Genomic DNA, 19,334 nt, shown 5'->3' with positions numbered 1-19,334 from the left:
GAAGGTGGTTTCTAATAACCCCTCCCCCTCCCTGGACCTCCCATCCTGATCTTGAAACCCCAGGGGCCTCTCTCAAGCCTCACCCACCATATCTCACACACACACAGGTGCCCCTGAAACCCATCCATCAAGGATGCTGTGGGTACCACAGCCTGGTTCCCATAGCAACACATAGATGGTGAGGGAGGGGAGAGAGTGGCAATGCAGAGAAACACTTGATCAAGAACAACAACTTACAAAAATGAGCATTCAGGGAGAAATAACCTTGAGGGGCAGCCCAGCCCTGGGCTGAAGGCACCGCTGCCCATCCCTCACACAAACGCACTGGCCAGCGCTGGCCGCAGAATGGCTCTGCCAGCAGAGGACAGGCCCACGCAGCATCCCTGAGTCTGTCATGGGGGTGGCCAGGCCCGGTGTGTGGGAGGAGCGTCCTGGGGGAGGGGGATTCTGCTGTCCAGTGGAAGGCCAGGACTGGAGCAGGGCTGAGGTGTGGGTGGCTCGTCTGGGGTGACTTAAGCTCCGGAACCCCTGGATGGGAGTGAGCATCGGGAGGAGGCTGCCCAGGAGGTAGCCTGCAGAGGAGGAGAGGATTGGGTATGCGGAGAGCAGCTGTGAGAGGGGGTGGCCAGGCAGAGGGCGAGGCAGCACGTCAGCCTCCAGTGCGGGCTGCACGGGTCAGGGGTGTGGAGGGGCACCCAAAGGGCCTCGAAGACCTGCCGAGGGAGCCAAGGAGGGTGCCAGGGGTGCCAGACAACCTCAGGAGTCAGATCAGGGGGTCATGAACTGGAGTCCCGGGTGCGTCCAGGCCCCAGAGCCCCGGAGGAGTGTCCCCAGACTCCCCCACACCGCCCCGTCTGAGAAGCCTCCTTCTGAGATGTCTACCTCAAGCCCGAGGAAGGACGTGGACTCCCGGTCCAGCCTGCAGTGCGGGCGCCCACGGCCCATCTGTTCTTGGTGGGAAAGCCCACATGGCAAGGGGTTTTCCTACATGAGCAGAAAGGAGCAAACCCCGGGCAGGGTCCCGGCGGGAATGCGGGTTTCCTTCTCACCAGGGATGGGACTCCGGGAGGCGTAGCTTGCTCCACCAGGGGTCAGAGGAGAGCGGTGTTCATGCCCCCCCAAGGCCAGGCGGGGATCCTTGCCGGGTCCAGTGCCCCTCCCTCCCCGGGCTGTTTCTGAGGCCGAGGATGGACCGGGGTCTCATAGTCTGGGATGTCTGGTCCCCTTTACTGGGAGGCGTTAAGACTTCTGGTCAGGCCCCCCTAGCCAATACCTCCCACAGCGGACAGAACGATGTGGCAGAGGGTCTCTGACCACCCGGCCGACGTCCTCCCCGAGGGCAGGCGCCCTCGTCCCCGTTTCTCCTGAGGGCAGAGACACAGACTAACATTTTCCAGCAGAAATGTACTGAGCACCAGGGCAAAACAGAGACAAGATAATTACGGGGATAACAGAGACTAAAAATAGCCTCCTTCGCAGCCCAGACTCCTGGCACTGGAGAAGCCAGACGAGCCAGCACAGGAGCCAGACCAGGGCTGCCAAGGCGGTGGACCCCTGGCATGCCTGCGGGCGAGGAGCGGGTGCAGGGCAGCGTGGGGACATCCATGCTCAGGCAACGACTGTCAGGGCCATGAAGGATGGGGAGGAGCCAAGCTGATACCAAGGTGCGGGGCCGGGGGCGGGGGGTCTCTGCAAGAGGACGACGAGAGCAGGGCTCTGGAGGGTGAATAAGAGTTTGGCAGAAAATGACAGCTCCCTGCAGAAGGGATGGAGGTGGGGGCACCGTGGGCTGTGTCACGGCTCCCAGTGGGACAGTCAGAAAGGCGGGCAAGGGTGGTGTCAGAGGGGCCTCCAAGGCCACGGTCGGTGCCGTTTGGTGACCCTCGGGGTGGGGGCTCACTTCCTCCTCAGGAAGCCTCTGCATTTGGGGAACAGACTCTAAGCCAGACTCCAGGCCCGTGGGTACTCTGAGCCCGGGCCTGGCATGCTCCGTGCGGGCTCCACGTGCACCCTTTCCAGCTGAGCCCCAGCTGCCCCCGTGCTCCTTCCTCAGGTCAGGGCCAAGCCCGGGGCTCAGCCAGGACATGGGGAAGGCCTCAGTGAAGGGCACCACGCAGTCCTGACCCTCTCTGGGGCTGAGCTGAGGAGGCTGTGCTTGGAGGTGCCTGAGGCGCGGCCGAGCCCAAGGTCCCAGGCTCCTGCAAGGAGAGCGGGTCAGCGGGAGGATGCATCCTGCCGCAGAGCCAGGTGGGAGGAAACAGCTAATGAGAGCCTGCGGCAGGCCAGGTGCCTCGGGGAGGGAAGGTGGAGGAGGTCTGCCTCTCAGGGATTCTGGAAGGACAGAGCCCAGCAGGGTGGGGAGGGGCCAGAGGGCTGGAGGGAGCGAGGCAGAGGCTGAGGGGCGGGCGGAGAGGAGTGGACACGGAGGTTGGGAGCAGCTGTGAAAACGGGGCTGGGGAGTGGGCGTCACCTTCCACCGCGGGGCCCTGGAGGCTGGCCTGGAGCCGGGACTTCACCCAGAGGTTGCAGAGATGCTTAGAGATCGGGGCTCAGGGCCTTCCCGGTAGTGATTTTATTCTTTCCAGACTGTTTTACTCAGGGAGGGTGTTCCAGAACAACGCAAACCAAATGCAAACACAGGCCCCAGCGTCTCATACAGCGGCACCCCCGGGGGAAAGCATGTATGTGGTGATGGTAAACAGAATGAGAGAAGCTATTTGAAATTCCAGGAAGAAGCAAAACAAGTAGAAGGAGGAAAATTAGACTTCTAGCCTGGAGGACGCCAGGTCGGGCTAACAGCATGCAACACGAAGTTAGCATCCCTGCACGCTGGCCTCCCGGGGAGGGGTGGGGGCTGCCGCTCAGGGACGGGTCATCTGGGACACCGGAAGCCAGTGGGATGACTCGTTCTCTAAGGAGACATGGAGCCCCAGCCAGCTTGCCTGGGAGAGCTGCCATGGGTGGGCAGGGCCCGGTGTGGTCCAGGCCTCTCCTGGGGTCCCCACGGAGACAGGGTTGTCGTGAGGCTGCAAGGCCCGGGCTGGGGACAGAGACGCAGCTCCAGGTGGACACATGGGTGCAGAGAGAAGAGCAAGACTGGCCAGCCAGGGTCGGGGGCTGGGAGAGGGCACCCCTGCCCTGCCCACGGCTTCCCACTTTCAGAAAGTCCGCCCCGCTGGCTACTCCACAGCCCTGGGGTCTGGCTCCAGCTTCCACCGCAGCCCACATTGCTCTCCTGGGGCCCCTGAGGTGGCCTGGGGGCAGCCCTGGGGCTCTGGGATCCTCTGCAGGGGTCCGGAGTGGTGAAGACAGGACGGCTAGTGGACGGACAGTGTGATGCCGGTTCAGGGTGACAGAGGGCAGGGGGACCCAGCGGAGGGGCCCAGAGCAGGGGCCCTGGCTGCCTGATCCAGGATGGCAGAGATGCGGAGGAGGCCGTCGGGAGAAACTGCCGACCCCGGCTTCTACTGGGCCTCAGTTTCCCCACCTGTGGAGAGGCCATCCCAGAGAGGAGTGGGGGTGGAGGGCCAGAGGAGCCCCCGCAGCTGCTGCCCCCTGGCGCGGAGGGCTGGGTGCTGGGCTGCCCGGCCTCCTTCCTGGAGGAAACAAGCGGATGTATTCCTCCCGTCCCAGCTGCTGTGGAAGGGGACACCAGCTGGGCGCTCGGCAGGCAGCGTGGGAGAGCCCCTAGGCTGTCTGGCAGGTCTGAGGGGGCCCCTAGCAGGGGGAAAACCAGAAAAGGGGAAGAGGCATGAGAGGAGTCTCATAATTTGGGCCAGTGGGCAGCCAGGGCCCGGGGGGCGATGACTGGTCAGAAGCAGGGGTCATGAGTGGCCAAGGGGAGGGGACAGGGAGGCCAGAAAGCACACTGTCCTCCCGTGGACAGTCCTCTGACCCTCAGCAGGAAGAGGAGTGGCTTATAGCAGCAGCCCTAGTGGCCGAACCAGCTTGGATCTCGAGGTCAGGAGCATCCCTTCAAGAAAGTCATTACTTTGAGCATCTTCCAGGAGGTAGGCCTGGAAGACAGGGAGTCCAGGGTGGGTCCCTGCACCCCCGAGCCTCGGATCAGGGCAGGCCTGGAGCGTACTTCACGCCTTGGACCCAGAGTCACTGTCCCCCCGCCCCCTGCAGTTAGGTGTCCCTCTGGAATTCTCAGGTGGATGAGCTACTGGCTGTGCACCCCCCACCTCAGGGCACAGAGAGTCTATGACACCCCTGGGCAGCCAGCGAAGTCACAGGCAACAAGACCTATCCTGCCGGCCCATGAAAGCCCACTGGGGGCACAGGCTTGGCTGGGCCTGGGGGCAGCCACACCCAACGTGCTGAGCCTACCCTGGCCGGCACCCTGCCCTCACATCCTCACATCAGCTCTGCAGGTAGACTCGATTTTATAGAAAGAGAGGCCCTGGGACTTGAGCCCCAGCCCACCCGGCTCAGAAGCCCCCCACCAAGCTGGGCGTGCAGGGTGGGCCCCTGGGGCAGCCCCGCCCCCAGTCCCATCTCTGCCCTTCCAGCTCCAGCTTCCCTGCCAGGGAGGGAGGAGATGAGACCAGGGCCTGAGGGGTCTGGATGGGCAGGACGGTGGGGGTGGGGGCAGGGAGCACTCTGTCCAGGGGCCTGGGCTGGGGGATTCTCCAGGGTGGCTGGAGGTCCCACTCCCCTGCCCGGACCAGCCCACTCCACTCCGCCCTCCCGCCTCTTTTCTCGGGACACAAAGACACAGAGCTGCCTCTCAGATTACTGCGAGTGTTCAGCTTGCCTGTTCTACAATCATCCAATTACAGACAGGAAATTCATATTAAAAGGAAAAAGGGCCCAGAACACCCAGCTTCTGATGCGAGCAGGAGTAGGTCTCCCGGAGAAATGACTGACTCTCAGGCATCACCATGGTGCCCAGCCCCCTGTTCCTGCCGATTTCCTTCCCCATTCTTGTCAGCACTCTGAGCGTTTGAAAGGAATAAAGGAGGAGAACAGGGAAGAGGCGGCCTTCACCGAGGGCGTCACACCGGGCACCCGCTCGGTTCTGCGTGCACGGTGACGGCGTTCCTGGCAGCGGGTGGTTCTCGACGCTCCCGTGTGCTTCCGGCCTTCCCAGGTGGCCCCTGCGTCCCCGTGGGCGCCGTCCTCTCAGCAGGGGCGGCCGCGCCCAGCCTCCCACCCCACCCAGCAGAGCAGCCCCTTCCGAGGGCAGGGCCGGCCCTGGCAGGCCACAAGGGCCTGCCGACGACCACGGCAGCTGCGAGGCTGGGAGGGGGCTTTTACCACCAGCCTGGCTGGGGCGAACCTGTACACCTGTACCTGAATGCCTGTCCCAGGCGTTCCGTCAGACCCTCATCCCCGAGAGGTCCTGAGGGTCTGTTATGAGTACGACAGACATTCCGTATCAGACAACTGGAACTAAAGATCAAGGGAGATTATCTGGGTGGGCCGGGGTCCATCAGTTGAAAGACCTGAAGAGCAGAGCTGAGCCTTCACCAGAGGAGACGTCCCATGCCCAAGGGGCCCCCCTGCCCTGCAGACTCGGGGCTGGCCCTGCAGTCCCACCAGCCGGTGAGCTGATTCCTCGACACAAACCCCTTCATGTCCACCTCCCCAGGCCTGCTTCTCATCCCACGCTGCCTGGTGGAGGGGTCTGAGCCGCCCCACCCACAGGCCACCTGCCCATCTCCGGTAAGGACCTGGCGTCCTCCAAGAAGGCAGGTGTGTTACGGCTTATGTGCGCAGTGTGGACCGTCTAAGGTCTCGAGCCCACAATGGTTTTAGTGATGGCTTCTCTGTCTGCAGACCAGGAATGTGAGGCTCTTCACTTTCCAGTATTCACTGGAAAGACTGATGCTAAAGCTGAATCTCCAATCCTTTGCCCACCTGATGCGAAGAGCTGACTCATTGGAAAAGATCCTGACACTGGGAAAGATTGAGGGCAGGAGGAGGAGGCGGCAGAGGATGAGATGGCTAGAGAGCATCACCACCTTGGGAGATAGCGAAAGATGGGGGAGCCCGGCGTGCTGCAGTCCACAGGGTCGCAGAGTCGGACACACCTGAGTGACTGAGCAACCTGAGGCTCAGAAAGATCAAGCTTAAGACCCTGCAGCCAGGACTCACCAGGGTCTTCTCGCAGCAGGGACCTTCCCCAATTCTCATGGGTCCACACCCTGAGAATCCCCTCTGGGCCCACAGGCCTCTGGGCAGGCGTAGTCCTGGCAGCAGATGCGTGTCTGGCACCCCCGCCAGCCCCCTCCCCCAGCGCGTCCCACACCTTGTCGCCCACTCAGCGTGAATGTCAGTGGCTCTGGTGTTCTAAGATGGCCAGCCGTACCCCCTGGGTTCCAGGGTCCTGCCACCCTGAGCGGCCTCCCTCTGTAGGCGCCCTCCGGCCGGCAGAGAAACAGCAGCACACACACACTAGTAAGTTTCAGTGTTTTATTAACAAAGTCTTAGAAAAAGCGTCTGTCTTCAGGTGAGGTGGCAAGGTGGACATGGCCTGGCCTGACAGTCGAGGCTTGATCCACAGCGGGCGGGGACTTGACCACACCCCCCTGAGGACCTTGGGGCCTCCCCGTAGCCTGCGCCAGGAGAGCAGGTTATGGCTTATATGCAAAAATAAAATCTGGGGCGGGAGGCGGCGCTGGCAGGACGCAGGACGGAGGGGCTGGCAGAGTTTCCTGCGGGAGCTGGTCTCCTGAGTCTGGGAGCCCCCAACCAGGCCTGCTTGGGCTGCAGACACAGGTGGCCGGCCAGCACCAGGGTGTTGGTGGCTGGGGCAGTGGGGGTCCGGGCCAGGCCGCAGCAGGGCTTGGCAGGGAGCCTGAGTGAGCCCCAGGGGCAAAGGTTTCCGGGCCTCCTGGGGCTGGGCCTGGGGCCACCGGGCAGGGGCGGCCGTGGCGGAAGCTCTGGCAGCAGAGGATGGCCGCGCAACGGGCAGGGGCTCCGGGGTGGGAGCCAGGCCAGGCCCGGGAAGGCGGCGGCCCTGGGGGCGGGCGGGCAGTGGGCAGCCAGCGGGGCGGGCATAGCGGCAGGCCCTGGCCCTCACACTGGCCCCTCTTCACCATCAGCTCTCTGTTGGGCCCCCTCCTCTGGTCTCAGGCTTCTCCTCTCGTGCAGGCAGCTTGTAGGGGGAGAGGACAAGGGACAGTGCCGGGCACAGCAGCAAAGGCTCCGCTACATGGAGCCTGGAGACCTGAAAGGAAGGAAGACACAGGTGGTCAGGGACTCAGGGACCGCCAGGGCGGGGCGGGGCAGGGCAGGGCTGACCTCTCAGAGAGCAAGCCCTTGGGGTCCTGGGGGGCTGTTTCTCAGCTAGGCCAGAGGACTGGGGGCCTGGGGCCAGGGGCTGGGGGGAGCTGGGGGGCCCTTGGTGAGGACAGCCAGGGGCGGGGTCCCCTGCATACCTGTCGTCACTTTCCTGGCTGCAGAGGCCGGCTGCTGCCTCAGCCGGCTGGAGGACTCAGGCCCCAGGGGACCTGCCGCCTGCCATGGGTGAGTCATCGCGCGGGGCTCTGTCCCTCTCCAGGCTGGCGTGAATCACTGGTGCTGTGGGGAGAGAAAACACAGGGCCCTGTGAGAGCTGGGTCAGCAACCTCCCCCAGCCCTGCTCCCCACTCCAGCCCCCTCCCTGACCCCTGAGATCTCCCCTCCGCACCACCCCAACCCCATCCCAGCAGCTAATTTATGGGGATGCCAGGGGCTCTGAGCCTCCATGGGCTCACCTGGGGTGGGGTGGGCTTCGCCCAGGGCCCTCCCAACCCTATGGTGCCCCCTGGTGGTGGTGCCAAGGGGCAGGGGCTCACCTGAGGGGCCAGGAGGCACCAGATCGCCAGGTCTGTTGCCACTGCGGCGGCTGCTGCTGCTGCTGTGTCTTGAGCTTGGGCTCTCCTCCAGGGGGAGGGAGCCACACTGCCCAAGGCTGGCCAGCTGCCCCAAGAGGCAGCAGGGGTGCCAGCCGGTCACGGCGACTGCCAGGAGAAGTAGCTTCCCTGAAGCCCAGGCTCCGGGGGCACCAGTGGCCCCTGAGCTTCTGCTCTGGGGTGTTCCTTGAGCTGGGTGCACGCCAGCCCGTGCCATCTGGACACTGGGTTTCTGAGTGCCCAGAGGGCCCAGGCATTGAGCAGGATGAGGAAACTGTCATGGCCTGAGAGTATGGAGGGCGGGGTTGCTGACTCAGGCCAGTCCACCATCGGGGAAGACAGACGCAGGGAGGGTGAGGGCTGGGTCTGCAAGGAAGGGAAGCCCCTTGGCTGTCTGGGGGACACTGCCCGCATCTGGGTCACGCGTGTCTGTTGGAGTCGGGCTAGGAGGCTGAGGTGAGTGTCCAGCTGCACGAGGAGACTAAGGGCTCCCCTGCAGGGGCGGGCCACTCTAAAGTCCCGGCGGGCAAGGGCCACGGGCGGGCAGGCGGGGCCCAGCACCCTCTACTCGGGCTGAGTCCGGTCGCTGGCTACGGACTCGTTGGTGAGGGCGGGCGTGAGGGACTCGGCCTCTTCCTCAGCGGGCGGGTGGGGGCCAGTGGGCTCGGCCGCCGGCTCCAGGCCGTCCTGCACCTCCATGCCCTTCTGGATGAGCTGCTCCAGGGTCTTGGGCAGTGGGGGCCTTAGGAAACGCTTGAGCTTGGGCTGCAGGGTGCCCACCACGTACTGGATGATCTCCTCCTCCTCAGCGTCCACATACAGCGTCTGGTACAGGTCCCGCTTGCGCCACAGGAACTGGTCCAGCGGCTCGCCCTGCTTCTGCGGCAGGTCCAACTCCCGCTGGATGGCCTCCCGGGACAGCGTGCCCTCACTGTACTGCAGGAACTCCTTCTTGAACTCCACCCAGTTCTTCACCGAGCCCTGCTTGAACTCCCACCACTTCTTGGCCGGCCCGTTCATGTGGTTCTGGATCTGAGACAGCCAGTACTCCTCGGAGCCACCCACCTGGCGCAGGTAGTCCTCCAGGTGGCTGAGGAACTCCCGCGGGTCCTCGAAGACCTGCGTGTCCACGCCCGGGCTCAGCTGCCCGTCCTCCCCCGGCCCCCAGGGCGGGTACTGCTGGGCTTCCACTTCCTCCTGCCCAGGCAGCTGGCCGGCAGCCGGTGGAGAGGTAATGGCATAGGGGCTGACAGTGTAGTCGTAGTTGTCTGCCTCCTGGCAGTAGCCCTCGGGACCCCCGACGCCCACGGAGACGGTGTGGCGCGCTGGGTCGCTGCCCACCGGGTACTTGCCGCCCCCGGACTCCAGGCGGTCAGCCCACCTCTCCAGCCGGTAGAAGACCTCCCGCCACACGTGCATCTCCCGCTTGACCCAGCGCTCCAGGTTGGCGATGGTCTCCTGGCAGCGGCTCAGGCAGGCCTTGATGGACTTCTTCCAGCGCTGCGAGTCGCTGGTGGGCACGTACCCATCCAGGTTGCTCTCCAGCTTGCCCACGGACCGGTGCAGCCCCTTCAGCTCCCGCTCCACCTGCTTGGACACTTCAGCGAGCAGGTGCCGGTGGGTCCTCCGCACGTGCTCCAGCATCTCCGCCCGGCACTTACCGATCTGCAAGATCACGTTGGGCTTGGCGGCCGGACCGCTGCGGGGCCCGGGGTAGGCGTGGAGGCCGCCGGTCGTCCTGTGGTCCAACTCCATCGGCTTGCAGGTTGCGGCGGGGCTCGCTCGGATAGGCGGGAGAGGGAGGCTGCAAAATCCTCTTGGGGATGGCGAGGGGCTGCTGGGGGCCGGCTGCGCGGAGCTGCGAGGCGCGGCGGACGGGTCCCGCGGAGGAGCGGCTGGTCCCGGTTGGTCGCGGCGGCGGCGGTGGCAGCGGCGGAGCCGGAGGACTCAGCGCCCGAGCTCTGCGCTGAGGCTCGGCCGCCGGCTCTTTATGCCGCCAGCGCGGCCCGTGGGCGGCCCCGTCGCCGAGCCTCGGCTCCGATTGGCCCGGGCGCCGGCTCCCCGCCCGCGCCCCCAGCTTGCCGGCCCGCCTTCCCGCGCCCACGCGCGCTCCCGGCGGAGGGAGGACCCACCCCTTGCACACCCGGCGGCCCGGGGTGACTAATGCGCTCGCTCGCGCCGCCCCCTCCCCGACCCATTCAGCCCGTGGGGACCCAGGGATGGAGCTGGGCACGGACCGCGACGCCCCCTCAGCCAGCGCGGGGCCCGGAGGCCAGGTGAGCGCCCCGGGGCCCCCACCCGGAGCTAAGGAGGAAGCCCCTCTCCCGGGCCCCTCCCGGCTTGCTCCTCCAGTGACTGCCACCTCCTGCCTGCGGGGGGCTGGGGGGTGGGGTGTGGGAGGAAGTCCTGGGCCACCGGCGCAGGCCCTGACCTTGCCCAGCCCGGGTCTGCAGGACATTCAGCCACAGGTGAGACCCAGCCGCCACCACGGCACTCGGACCCTCTTCCCTGATCTGAAGACCTTGAGGCATGTTCGTGCACACACACACTCACAGGTGTCAGGTGTGAGTCCCGACGTGGCCTGATCCCTCTGTCCCTGCCCTGGAGCCCCTGAATCCAGGCCTGGAGCTGGCCCTGCGCCCTGTGTGAGGGGCACACACCCAGGGCTTGGCTCCCCCGGCTCCCCTGGCCATGGAGTGGGTGTGTGTGTGCCTGGCTGGCAGTAGCTGGGCATGACCGCCTGTCACCCCACTCCCAGGTCTTTGCTGAGGCCAGGACTTCTTCACTTGGTGCCTCCAGGGACACCTGGAGGCTGCTTTCAGGGGGCAGGAGGTGGGGCAGACGGAGGGGTCCTGCCTCCCACTGCAGGGTGTGGCCCCTGAACCCCCAGGGCACAACCAGAACTGGTCAGAAGCTCCAAGACTTCTAGGAGGATGGAGGTGGGGGGTTGGGGGAGGGGGGAGGGTGCTGGCAGCCTGATGCGGTTGGAGGCTGAGAACCAAAGCACCATATACCATATAAGGAACGGGGCTCCGGAAGCTGAGATTCCCTCCAGAGGGAGGTCCCTTCTGCCTCCCTGGCAACAGTGTGGGGAAGGGACGTCCCCCTGGATGCCCGAGACAGATGGCTGTGGTCCCAGGTCCTCTGCAGTTCTACGGGCACAGGTGGCACACATTGCCCGCAGCCACGCACCACTGCCTGTCCAGATGCCTTCCCTGCAGCCAGCGCCCTCACACACACACTGCACACTCACCCCTCCCCCATATAGACACTCATACCTCCCACCCGCCCATCCTCCCCCCATCCAGTCATCCCTGTCTGTCCACACCTACCCCCTCATGCCAGGCCCACCCGCCCCCAGCGTCTTGCTCACACGCGCGAGGGCACACGGGCGCCCACGCTGCAATCCCCCCTTTGGGCCCCCCCGGAGGCCCCTGCTGTCCTGGGAGCACCCCTCAGAGCCAAGCTGCCACCTCCTTTCCCACTCTAAGCTTTCTCCCCTAGCCAGGAGGAATGTCTCCCTGGCAGAAACTCCCCCTGAATCGCGCTCCTGGCATTTCTAATTAAAGGCAAGTGGGTGAGCAGAGAGGGAGCAGGGTGGGGAGTGGGCCAGCCACTGCCAGAACAGGAATCCCGGGGCTGGAGGCAGTAGGATGTCTGTGTGCGTGAGCGGGCCTGGTCACCGCCGCCGGAGTGGGGCCATGAGCCTGCGACCACATCTGAGGGCCCTGGTCAGGAGAAGCCTGCAGCGAGCCAGCCAGGCAGGGACTGCGTGTGTGCACCTGTGTGCTCGCGCATGTGTGTGTGTGTGTGTACACCTGCGTGTGGCGGGGGTGCCAGAGCCAGCACCTGAGTGACCAGTGGGGGATGGCTGGTCAGCCCTCAGTCTACAGAGGCCCTGTGGCCCCCAAGCCGTGGGGCGGCTGGGGCAGGAGGCTGGAGGTGGGCATCCCCTCTGTGGGCACGAGAGCGGGTCTCAGGGCAGCCTGGCAGGCGAGCTGGCCTCGACCCCGGCCCTCGGTGGCCCCTCTGCCCGGCCTGCCGTGGGCGCGGGGGGTGCTGCACAGAGGCTGCGCTCACGAGGCCGCTGTGACAGGTGATGGGCCGCAGCCGCTGCTCCGGGAACACTTAATCGCTGCCCAATTATCGCCCCAGAAGCCCTCAGCACACCCCCGCGCTGCAGCCTCAGGCTCCATTCTCCCGCCGCCTCCGGAGAGGAGGCCTGGCCAGCTCTGTGCTTAGGGGGGCTGCCCCGGCATCCCCTGTCCTCAGGGCTGAAGGCCTCCAGCTCTAGCCCACCCAGAGCAGGCCGGCTCAGGCTGAGGAGGGGCGGGTGCAGCGGGCAGCCGGGGTGTGCAAGGACTGAGTGGGGCCCAGCCCCCCACCCCCGGCTCTCAGAGCCCAGCTGGGCGGCTGTTCCTCAGGCCTGGCAGCTCCTGAGGCCTCACCTGCTCCGGACGGAGGTGGGTGAGCGGGGGAGGCTGGGTCTGCCCAATGTGAGGGTCCGGGCAGCCCCCATTCCAGCCCCTGCGGGTTCTAACACCCCACCCCCAGGGCTCGGGGCTCCCAGCCCCCAGGGCTGCTCTCCCGATGCTGAGACCCTTGTTTCAGCCCCGGGTCTCCTCACCCTCTCCAGCCAGCCACCCCTCCCCTCCCTGCAGCACCTGCCTTTCCAGGACTGCTCCATGATCAGGTTGACCAGGTTCCGTCCCCAGGGTACACACCTACCTCTGCAGACCCATCAGAGCCGGGCCCAGGCCCCACAGGCACAGGGGCACTCCTCCGCGGGGCGGGGTGGGACAGGCTGTTGGGCCCGGGCCTCCCTCCTTGCCCCTCTTCCGGGGTCTGGGGTGCGTTTTGGGAGCCAGGCTTGGCCTGCCTCTCCAGCAGGGCCTCAGCCGCCGCCCTGCAGACTCGCAGCCTCTCATCAGCCCGCAGTGTGGGCACAAGCATCTGCAGGCAGAGCTCCCGCTGTCATGGACCCCCTGGGCCCAGGTCACTGCCTCCTGCGGCGGGGAGGGGGGCTGTGGAGGGAAAGCCGCGGCGTCCCCGGAGCAGCCGTCAGCCACCCACTCTCACCTGGCCCTTCCTGCCCAGCTTTGGCCTGGAGTCCAGGTGCCCGCCCTCCACGTGTGCCCGCCACCCGTCCTGCCAGCCGGTGGGGCCTCCTCCTGCCTCCTGCACCTGCCTGCCCATTCGTTTGTCATTCCCGGCCCGGCTGTCCCGGTGCCCACCCTGGCCAGCACTGCTGCCGGCCCCTCGCCCTAAACCAGGTACGAACCCAGGTCTCCCGCACTTGCTGCTTCCCTCTTGCTCAGCCAGGCACTTAGAGCCGAGAGCCGGGTGTGACGGCGGCCCCAGAACACCGTCCGCACCCTCACAGCTGAGCCACGGAGCCTGAAGCCGGCCTGGCACAGAGCGTGCGTGCGCAATGGGTCGTGGAGCGGGCGAGATAGTGGGCCCTTCTCCCTCCCTTTCTGGTTGGGAGACAGTTGGCGGTTGCCCACGTGAACCTCAACTGTCCGTCTGTAAAGTGGGCTGACGGTGCCAGGGCCTGGGGTCCAGTGAGGCCGAGTGCTGGTCCTCTTGCCTGACCTGGTCCCCACCCGAGAACGCCCCCCTTGTCCTGAGTCCTGCCGAGAGCCTCCCGTAGGAGCGTCACTTCCGGGATCTGGGAGGTGGGAGGTGGTTGGAACCCCTCCCTGTGGCCCCTGTGGGGAGCGCCCATGTCCCCGAGGCAGTGGTGGGGCCAGAACACCTGCCCGGGCTCCAGCAATGAGGCCGAGCAGAGGCCCTGGGGACAGCCGGCTGCAAGGCCTGGGGCTCGAGCCCAGGCAGCCAGGAGGGCACTGCCGGTCCAGCCACGGTCCCGAGCCCAGCTGCGGGGGGCCGGGCCGCGGAGAGGCCAGGACAGCGGGTGGGGACCCTGGACATGGGGGCAGAGCTGGGCCCTGGAGGAGCACGTCCACTGGGAAACGGAGGCACAGAGAAGGGAGAGCCACTGGGGCTGGTGGTCTCCTGCCTGGGGAGACAATCTCCCTCATCTCACAGAGGCCCTGAGCCGGGGCAACGGCTGGGGTCCCTCTGCTCTGCGTGCCTGCGGGGGGCCTGCTGCAGCAGAGCCTCTGGGAGGGCCCAGGAGGCCAGGGCAGGAGCTCCGGGGGATCCGGCATGGGCTGACCTGAGACAGGAGTGACCCTGAGCAGGGGGCTGGGCCCAGCCTGGGGGCCGGGGTAGGCAGCGGGCGCTGGACCATGTGGGGGGGGGGGGAGCTGAGCTGCTCCCTGAGCTGCGGGAGCGTTTTTTCTTTTTCTTTCCTGTCCCGCCCCTCCTCCAGGGCTTCCTCTCCTCTCCCAGTTGGCAGGGTGTGTGCTGCGTCCTGTCCCCGGAACAGGCAGCCTCACACTCCAGACCCTCCTCCCTCCTCGCCAAGGAAAGTTCTGCATTTTCCTGACAATACCAGCCTGGTAGGGCCTCCCTGCATCCTCCAGGCCAGGGCCCCAGCAGGGGCCATGGGCAGGGCGGGGCGGGGCCCGTCCTCAAGGGACACTCTTTCCTTGCCACCCCCAGCCGTTGCGCAAGGGAAGGCAAAGCCCCCAGCGAGAGGGTCCAGGGCTGCTCCAGGTCCCTCCGCAGGGAAGCCAGAGCCGGGACAGGCTGGTGAGAGGGCGTGGGGACGGTCTGCTGGCTCCCCAAGGCGCTAGGTGCGTCCTGCATGACCAGGGGTGGGCCCCCTCAGCACCCGCCTCCCGGGCTCAGTTTCCTCACCCGCAGAGTGGGTCCAGCCATCGCTGCCCTGCTTGGCTGTGAGGTGAGTCAGTCAATCAAGCGGCACTTCCGTAGCCTGGCTTGGCCGGCACCGAGCAAGGTGGGGTGGTGGGGAGGTGCAGGTCACCCATGAAATAGGGCCACCGCCGTGAGCCCCCACACAGTCCCCAGAGGACACCGGGCTGGGCATGGCCTGAGGCATGCTGCCCACGGGGCCACTGCCCTTGGCACTGGGCCGCCAGCTGGCGGCACCTCCGCTCAGAGGGTCAGGCCCTTCAAGGAGCAGCCGCGGCGTCCAGGGTGCCTGCCGGGGAGTCGGACAGGTGGGGCCTGGGGAGCAAGGCTGTGTGGCTTTGCTGTTGGGAGCTGGAGAATGGGGCCAGGAGGCAGAGGTGTGGGGCAGGAACACCGGCCAGGGCCGAGGACACCCCTGTGCCTGCCGCTCGCTGGTCAACGCCCCGCACGGCAGCTGGAGCCAAGTGTCCCCTCTGCTGGGCAGGCGCCCTGGCCGGGAGCTGGGCACCCCCTTTCCGCACCCCACCCCCACTTCTCCTTGAGGCGTCTCAGGGTGGCGTCCTGCGGACCCCTTGACCCCACTGACCCCGCCATCCTCGGCGCCCTGAAGGGTGGACAGCCGTGGAAGGTGGGGAGGAAAAGGGCACTGGGCTGCTGGGCACGCTGGTCCGCACAAGGCCCCGGCCAGCCAGCTGCCCACCACACCACCTTGTTCAGGTGACGGAGGTCTGCCCAGTGTCAGAAGCTAAGCACAGAAGCTCAGCCAGGCTCACGGGGCATCTACATCCCAGCCCAGAGTCACCACCTCCAGGAAGGCTCCCCGGGCTCCCGATGCGTGAGCCTTGTCTGCCCTGGGCCCCTGTTGGAGCCCCTGAGCGCAGCATCCTCCCACCTGTGCAGTTTGTAGGTGTGTGTGAGTGAGCGTCAGAGTGTGAGAGTGTGTCAGTGTGTCAGTGCGTGTGCTTCCTGATCTCTCTGGACGAGGCGTGCTCCAGCTGGCCAACGGCCAGGCCCTGAGCTTGCTCTAGACACACGGAGTGGACAAAACGCCCTGCTCACTGCCCGAAGAGACTCTGCCTGCTCAGCGGTGCGCCCACACCCCAAGCGTGCTGGGGCCAGCAGCCCAGCGGGGTCCTGCGGGGCGGGGACGCCAGAGTGTGAGCAGGACGACAGGGGTGTGGGGGAGGTGGGAGGGCCGCTCTGAGAGCTCATGTAGGGGGTCAGGATGAGAGCAGAGCCGGCTCCCGGGCGGGGGGCTGGGGGATTGGAATCGTGCAGCCGCCCCCTCCCCTCTGCCCACTGCGGCACAGCCGGGCTGCGCACAGCCCCCACCGCCTCCCTGGACCCCCAGGGGCCCAGCAGAAACCCTGAAGGTGGCTGGGCCCTCAGCCAGGATGCGGGGTGCACTGCCAACCGGCCCAGGGAGATGTCCCCAGAGCCGGGTGCCTCAGACGCCCGTGCCAGGGAGCGGGTGGTGGCCGCTGCTCTGCCGTGCTCTGCGTTCCCATTTACATCTCTGAGCCAGCGCAGTGCGCCAGCCTCCACCACTCAGTTCCGGGGCCATAAAAGGAGTGGGGCTGAGAATAGCTCGCTGTGACGCGGGGAGCTTCCCCACGCAGGTGCAGGCGGCGCCGCAGGCGGGCGGAAGGCAGGCTCTGTCCCAGCTCCGCCCCCGCGCGCGGGAAACGGTGGCGGCCAGCCCGGAGGAGGCCCAGGGTCCCGCCTCCATTCTCCCTGTAGCCTCTCCTTCCCTGCCCCTGGGGCTGGGGCCTGAGCCCCCTGCCCTTGAAGCCACCCGCACCACGCGCGCGTCTCGTCCACGCCCCCGGTCCGGCCGAGGCCTCTCCTGGGCTCCTGATCCACAGCTGCACGCCTGGTGCAGCTGCAGGCCCCTTGCCCGCCGAGGCTGGCATCGCCCCACTCCCCGCCCTGGGGTGTGGTGCCTCCCTGTCTGCTGCCGGCCTCTCAGATGCCAGTCACGGCCGCAATGACCTCTGGCCCCAATCTCCACCCGGCCTGTCCACGGCTCAGCCGCACCTCCCTGGGCCTCTGTCTCCGGGGCACCGTCTGTGCCCTCTGGCCCTGTGCCCGGCCGTCACTGCCAGGCAGCTCTTACCAATTCTGAATAAAGGGTCTGTGCTTGTGTTCTGCCGCAGACCCCACCCGCTGCACAGCAGTCCACCTGCCAGGGCCCCCATCCTGGTTCGGGGGTCTCTCTGGAAAGAGGGTCGACATGGAAGGCGTGTGGGAGACAGGGCCTCAGTGCGTGCCGAGCATCTCCCTGCGCCTTGGAACACAGCTGGGTGCTCACTGTCACCCATTTTACAGACGGGGAGCTTGAGGTGCAGGGAGGGTAGGGGATGAGCTTGGGGAACCAGCTGGTGAGCACATGACTGAGTCTCCTGGCCCCAAGGCCGATCCCCATCCTGCCATCTTCCACCACTGGCCAGGTGCAGGGTCAGGCTACCCGGACACCCTCTGAGCCTCAGTTTCTTCAGCTGATGGGCAGGTGGCCCCTCGGAGGTTCAGGGTAAGGGGCTGGTTGGCAGGACAGCCGACACACAGCCCATGTTCCGCGTTCTTGGTCCTGAGTTCTGTGTGTGGATCTGGAGGTGCTCCCCAGGGTGTGGGGGCCACAGCAGCGGGAGGCGGGGCACTCGGGGGAGGGGCTGGTGACCTCCGTGACCTGCACACAGCACGCCTGCCTCCTGGCCTGGGGACACCGGTCCGACCCCCACAGGCCAGGGTAGATCCCGGACCCCTGGGCTCTCCCTGCCGCCCTGGCACAGTGCCCCCTCCCCGCTCCCTCCCTCCCTTTCCTGGCTGAGCTCCAGTGGGAGGGTCAGAAATAAACCAACATGGTCGAGGAGTGCACAGCCCAGACCATCACGGGCGCCCCCACCCTCCCCCCACTGCATGGGTTCTCAACACACACTTGCCCGTCCCTGCCCACACAGCCTGGGGATCAGGGCCCTGCTGGGGTTGGGCAGCACGTCAGAGGATGGGCCCCTGAGAGAGGAACTGGGCCTGGGGCCAGGGCCTGAGGGCGCAGGCCAGGCTGGGCCAGCTGTCCCGGGCTGGGTGCCGCCCACCGGCTCTGGGAGCAAGCCTGTCCCCACCCACCCGAGTGCTGGCCCCGGCCCATGACTGCCCTGTGGACAGGGTGCTCCCTGCAGGGAGGGAGCCCTAGGACCCCTCAGGTCTCGGGTGGAGGCTCTCCCTGCTCTGCTGGGGCCGCCACACCTCCCACCACCCCCGCCTGTGTGTGGCACCCACTGGCCCCAGCCCCTCAGTCCTCCTGCAGACAGTGGTCATTGTTGGCGCGTCCTTGTCCACCTCAAAGGAGGCCAGCCCTCCTGGGGGCACCTGGGCTGGGGCTGGGGAAGAACCCTGGGGGGACTGGAGAGGAGGGGAGCAGGAGGGCCCAGGTATGGCCTCTGGGGGCAGTGGTCCATTCCCCAATCCAAGGTGAGGATAGGGTCCAGCGCCCTGGGTTGCCCCCCACCCTCTCCAGCCTCAGTGCCCCATGTCCACAGACACAGACCGTCTGAGCTGAGAAGCAGGGCCTTTCCACAGACCCCCGGCCCCCGCGGCAGGCCTGAGGGCCACTCCTCTAAGGGCCCTGAACAGACCACTTCCTGGCAGGGGTCTGCACTAGCTCCCCACCCTCGGCCCTGACAGTGCTGCCCACCCCAGAACCAGGCTGTCCTGGGGCCCCACGTGCCCCCACAGGGGTGCCTCAGGGGCTTGGCTCCCTCAGGGTTGGGGTAGAGCCTGGGGATCTGGGGAGCCAGACGGCAGCCCCACCCCTGCAGGGTCAGGACCCCCAAGTGCGGCCCTCCTTCCCAGGCCCTGCTCCCCACCCAGCTCAGCCTGGGACCTATCCAAGCCAGCCCATCAGCAGAGCGGACTCGTCCGCCCAGGAGCTTACCACCCACTGCCCGTGTCCATGGGCAAGAGCAGTGTGGGGAGCCATCCATCTCCAGCCGCCCCAGCCCCTGCCGGGGGAGCTGGGTGGAAGCAGGCCCTCCATCTACCATCTAAGCACCGCCTGAGGAGCTGTGCCCCCTGAACTGGGCAGGCAGACTTTCCTAGATAAACATAAAATGCCATGTCAGGAGCCCGCATCTCAGTGTCTCCCCTGGCAATATGAGAGGGAGCCTGGGGAGGCAGGAGGTGGCTTCCTGGAGAGCCATCCCAGACAGGCCTGCAGGCTTACCCACCACGTGTGGCCCCTGGTGCCACCCTCAGCAGGAGGCATTCATTTAAGATCCATGGCCCAGGCTGTCTTTGCTTCTTGCCCCTTGACGTTCCAGTCACGCGCCCTGCTTGTCGCTATGCCCTGCAAAATTGAGGAAATCAAGGACTTCCTGCTCACGGCCTGGCGCAAGGACGCCAGGTCTGTCAAGATCAAGAAAAATAAGGATAATGTGAAGTTGAAATTTTGATGCAGCAGATACCTTTACACCTTGGTCATCACAAAGAAAGAGAAGGCAGAGAAGCTGAAGCAGTCCCTGCTCCCAGGTTTGGCAGTGAAAGAGCTGAAATGAACCACATATCCTGCTTTGAACTGTATTAAAAATTTTTAAATTCTCAAAAAAAAAAGATCCACAGCCCACAGTCCAGGCTCTGAATTCCAAGTGTCCCACTTGTAAGTTGTGTAATCATTGTCACACCACTGTCTCCATGGCCAGCACCAGCACCACC

At 66.1% G+C, this 19,334-nt stretch overlaps 1 protein-coding gene across 1 annotated transcript; it reads right to left on the bottom strand.

Annotated features, from left to right (window-relative positions):
* Nucleotides 1–6,406: 6,406 nt before the first annotated feature.
* Nucleotides 6,407–9,802, bottom strand: ARC (activity regulated cytoskeleton associated protein). Its single transcript, XM_027560711.1, has 3 exons — nucleotides 7,788–9,802; nucleotides 7,389–7,530; nucleotides 6,407–7,177 (listed from the first exon to the last, which is right to left on the bottom strand). The coding sequence occupies exon 1, from the start codon at nucleotides 9,597–9,599 to the stop codon at nucleotides 8,409–8,411; it is 1,191 nt and encodes a 396-aa protein (XP_027416512.1). The 5' UTR covers nucleotides 9,600–9,802; the 3' UTR covers nucleotides 6,407–7,177; nucleotides 7,389–7,530; nucleotides 7,788–8,408.
* Between the last annotated feature and the right edge of the window lie 9,532 nt (nucleotides 9,803–19,334).

This window comes from Bos indicus x Bos taurus, chromosome 14 (assembly GCF_003369695.1).
Source record: "Bos indicus x Bos taurus breed Angus x Brahman F1 hybrid chromosome 14, Bos_hybrid_MaternalHap_v2.0, whole genome shotgun sequence".
In the NCBI taxonomy this organism is placed as follows: domain Eukaryota; kingdom Metazoa; phylum Chordata; class Mammalia; order Artiodactyla; family Bovidae; genus Bos; species Bos indicus x Bos taurus.
The sequence above is the reverse complement of the archived record's forward strand: the minus strand, read 5'-3'. Positions and strand labels throughout refer to the sequence as shown.